Source organism: Vigna unguiculata, chromosome 1, assembly GCF_037176805.1.
Source record: "Vigna unguiculata cultivar grain cowpea cultivar isolate G323 ecotype 2 chromosome 1, ASM3717680v1, whole genome shotgun sequence".
Lineage (NCBI taxonomy): Eukaryota > Viridiplantae > Streptophyta > Magnoliopsida > Fabales > Fabaceae > Vigna > Vigna unguiculata.
This window is the reverse complement of record NC_140792.1, coordinates 44,877,770-44,882,071: the sequence shown is the minus strand read 5'-3', so window position 1 is coordinate 44,882,071 and position 4,302 is coordinate 44,877,770. Positions and strand designations below refer to the sequence as shown.

Here is a 4,302-nt window from a genome sequence, read left to right as displayed (position 1 = left end):
CCACACACACACATATGTAACCAACTCATCATATACAAGTCATGTAGAGATCATGCCAACTTTCATGCCAACCCATCATTTGTAATTCAGGAATCATACCACGTATACCTCATACTCCATTATATACATATCACTCATCATGCATTCATACCCAACCAAAACAGAACATTCAAGAATAAACAAATATTCAATCGCAGCACTGCCTCGTCCAGCACCTCGCTCAGGCTGAGGGATCTCGCTCAGGCGAGACAGTCTCGCCCAGACGAGTCCCCTTCCGCCTAGGCGAGGGCTCAACAGGAACAAGAAGGCAACGCGGGATCTCGCTTAAGCGAGATCCCTCTCGCCTGGGCGAGTTGTGTGCTCGCTCAAAACACACCCAGGTCGCCTGAGCGACCACTCGCGCAGGAAGCTCTGGGCGAGTCTCTGCACATCTCGCCTGGGCGAGTCAAGCTCGCCTGGGCGAGTCTAACAGTGTCTGCCACTGTTCGCACCTGCAACGCGCATGTTTTATAGACCAACCAATCATACAGAGTACTTTCATGCATCAAAATGAAGAATTTAACCATACAATTAGTAACCAACCCACAAACAAGTCGAAACAACACAGAACTGGAAACCCTAACTTCCCGTACCTGGAGTAAGGGTTAACGGAAGTCTTGGCAGCACAATAGCTAGTACTGTTGTCCCGAGAACAGCTAAAGAGCTGGAAAACAGTGGAGGAACAGAACCAAGGGAAATTTGTTACGAAGACCTGATTGGACTTAATGCCAAGGAAAAATACATACAAGCTAGGAGGGTACTTACGCGGAGTATGAACTGGTCTGAGCTAGCTCGAAAGGGACCTCAGGCAAGCCCTAGCAGAGCGTACTGTGAGGGTAAAGGGAGTGACGGCTGCTGGATTTTTCTGCAAGAGTGCAAAGTGGAGGTTAGGACATCCTGAAAGGGGTTTTATCAATTGGGCCAACCCTAAGCCCAAACACAAGAGGGCAGCCCTTAACTTTAGGGCAGAAAATTAGTAAGCCAAATTTAATGGGCCTTACAAATTTCATATTCTAAAAACAATCTCAAATTTTAAATTTGAAAGATTTAAATCAAATTTATCTTAAATTTATAAATAAAGCACGTAACTTTTAACTAATTCAAACATTAACATAGAAAATGAAAAAAAATATATAAATGAGAAAGGGTAATATAAAGTTCTACAACTAGTCTTGAAAACCAATGAAATTCTATTTTTTTTTTTATTTCCATTATAAATTTCATAAACAATATTAAAAATGAATAGATGTGGTATATATATAGACCACGTATTTGTAAGTGTGTGATTATATTTTGTACAGACAGGTCAACTGGCCAATCTAAGAAATATGTGGTTTTAAACACAAGTTGGACTGTCACAGGGAGGCTTCAAATAATAACTTTTTTTCTTCTGATTTTCAATTGGTTGACTTCAATAATATTCCTCAGCTAGCTGTTATATTCTCTTCATATATATAAATAGCAATGCATGCAAATGTTATTCACCAATCATTAACATGGTTTTTCAATAAATATATATTTCCTCACTTCTTCAACCTATGTGTGTCTTTTCTTCTAACAATGGATTTGGATGCATTAGATTTTTGTGATTTTGATGATGAAGTTTTAGCTAGGGTTTGGTTGTGAGATAAAATGTGTTACGTTTATGATTTATTAAAAGTTCACGTGTTTCTTCCTGCGGTTGTGGGGTTGACAAAATAGTAGTAACTGATTAATTGGATTATACACAAAGTCCCTCTCTCTCTCTCTTTCTACCAGCTTCGAGTCGTATAATATAATTTTCAGCATGTGCTTTTGACGCCACCCATTCAACTACTTCTGAAATTATATAATCATAAGCTGAATTTGAAACCACCTTATAATTGGGAAATTATGTAAGGTATGGAAGATTCTACATTTACTAGAAACAAACAAGACATCAACTAAAAATAACATTCAAAATATATGGGAACAGCTCTGACTCTACCGATTTTATAAGGTTGAATTAAACATAAAATCTATTTCTTAAAATAGTATTAAAGATATCTAAAGTTTATTATAGTGAGATTTGTTATTTGTTTGACTTATTGTGTTATTCTTTATCGGATTACAATAAAATCAATTATTAATACACTTCAAATATATATGTGATTATCTATTAATGTCTAATCTCGCACTTCAAATATATATGTCTAAGTTTGATGAAATTTGTTGGAGATTTCACCTCGACTAAAGATAAAATATATTTACAATAATATATAAGTGAAATTTCATCTTAAAAACCGATTTATAAAATTTAAATTAAACTTAAAATCCATTTATTAAGAAATCTGAAATATACGGAAACAAAGAGTGGTTAAACACGATTACAAATACGTGTGTTTGTCTATCGTGTAATTAGTTGCCAATGGTTTTGCACTGTATAATTGGAAAAAAGTAAAAGAAAAGGGCTTGGTGAATGGAACAATATGTGAGTTGGTCCCGAGAAAAATTGAATCTTTGGAATTGTAAACATCGATGATGGAAAGAAACCTGGTGATTAATTAGCCCTGAGTGGCCGACAATTTCGCCGCATCGTAGAGAACAAATGGGTAGAAAAGAAGGAATTGTCACAACATTTTGTGTTACAGTTACTGCGGTTCCTGCTTTCCCTAGTTAGTGCCATTTTTACATGGAGAAAAAGACACAATTCATGCAGCGGAAGAAATCTATTTGTTCAATTAACGAGTTAAGTTTGAATTCAAATGTTCCTAGAAAAACATGATCCCAGGGTTGCAAATCTTTAGTTTATTGGAAGACAAAAAAGTCAGCAAATAATTAACTATCCTTGACTTTATAAGTATATGATATGACACAGTATGCAACAGTATACAAATTAATACAGATAAAACTTGAAACAGTGATGATGTTAAGAAGAAGCTTAAACCAAGACAAGGAGAAAAGTACATAAAAAGCAAACAGGCTTTTGAGTCACAAGCAGACAAGGTGGATGAATTTATGGTTTAAAAAACATACAAAAACAAAGGAGAAGGACACTGCAGAATTGAAAAGTCCCGGTAACAATGTAGTTTGACGCACCGCATGACATCATCATCTTCTCAACTTGAAGAATAAGGAAACCAAAGCCAATCTGCCACAAAAAGAACTCATTTTCTGGTTCTACACGTCAACCGGTGTGAAAGAATAACTTCTGTTAACCACAGAGAAGCCACCATCCACCATCAAGTTGTGACCACTTATGTAAACCGCTTCATCAGAAGCAAGAAACAAAGCTGCTTCTGCTACATGCCTAGCCTTCAACACCACACCCTTGAGGTTCGCTTGCGAGCAGCTATTAGCTTCAACTTGCTCAGGCTCAAAGTTGAAAGCCCTGCATGCAAGAGGTGTTGCTACTCCAAAAGGGGATATGCTGTTCACCCTTATTCCATACGCACCCAGTTCACCACAAGCTGATTTCACCAACCCCGTAAGAGCGTGTTTTGATGTGGTATAACCGTGAGGACCCGTTCCGCCAACTGTGGCAGCGACACTGGTGGTGCATATGATGGATCCGCGGATGCCTTTGGCGACCATGGCACGTGCCGAGTGCTTTATTGTGGCGGCTACGCCGCGGACATTGGTGGCCATGGTGTTGTCGAACTCGTTCAGATCAAGGTCCAGGATCCCTGATAGAGAACCTATTATTCCCGCGTTGCTGAACAGAATATCTATTCGACCGTGTTTTTCCAGAGTGAAGTTGATGGTTTCTTCAACTTGGTTTTCATCTCTCACATCGCAATGGTGGTAACTCACTCTCTCTGACCCTATTGAAGCCGCAACTTTTTCACCTTCCTCGTCTTGAATATCTGCTGCAACAATAACTGCTCCGTGCTCCGCGAACAATCTCACTGTCTCTTCTCCGATACCACTCGCCGCCCCGGTGATAAGAGCCACCTTACCCTCCAACCTATTACAATCGTAAAAGTATATATAAATCTGAATGAGCAAAATCAACATAATATATTACACAAACAAGATAAAACAACGATGAAAGAAGGTTCATCAATAGATCTAACATGGAGGAGGACCTTTGTTTCTGCATTGGAAGTGATTAGTGAGTGAGTGAGTTTCTTGTTTGAACTATGAACACTCCCCAAAACCTGGAAATAAAGCTCTTTGGAGTGACCCCTAGTCATAATAACCTATATTTATAAGGTTTGTAGAGTGCAAAGATACATGACATTAACTAACTGTTTCAATGTTCATTATAATCGTCAAATCATGATTAAATATTAATAACTACTT

The 4,302-nt window shown here is 38.1% G+C and overlaps 1 protein-coding gene across 2 annotated transcripts; it reads right to left on the bottom strand.

Annotated features, from left to right (window-relative positions):
• Positions 1-2,921: 2,921 nt before the first annotated feature.
• LOC114194397 (short-chain dehydrogenase reductase 3b-like) lies at positions 2,922-4,302 on the bottom strand. 2 transcript variants are annotated; one of them, XM_085675370.1, is made up of 2 exons: positions 4,074-4,302; positions 2,922-3,964 (listed from the first exon to the last, which is right to left on the bottom strand). In XM_085675370.1, the coding sequence occupies exons 1-2, from the start codon at positions 4,097-4,099 to the stop codon at positions 3,178-3,180; spliced, it is 813 nt and encodes a 270-aa protein (XP_085531496.1). In that variant the 5' UTR covers positions 4,100-4,302; the 3' UTR covers positions 2,922-3,177. The 2 variants fall into 2 exon arrangements, with proteins under 2 accessions (XP_085531496.1, XP_027940390.2); XM_028084589.2 differs by having other exon boundaries at positions 4,086-4,275.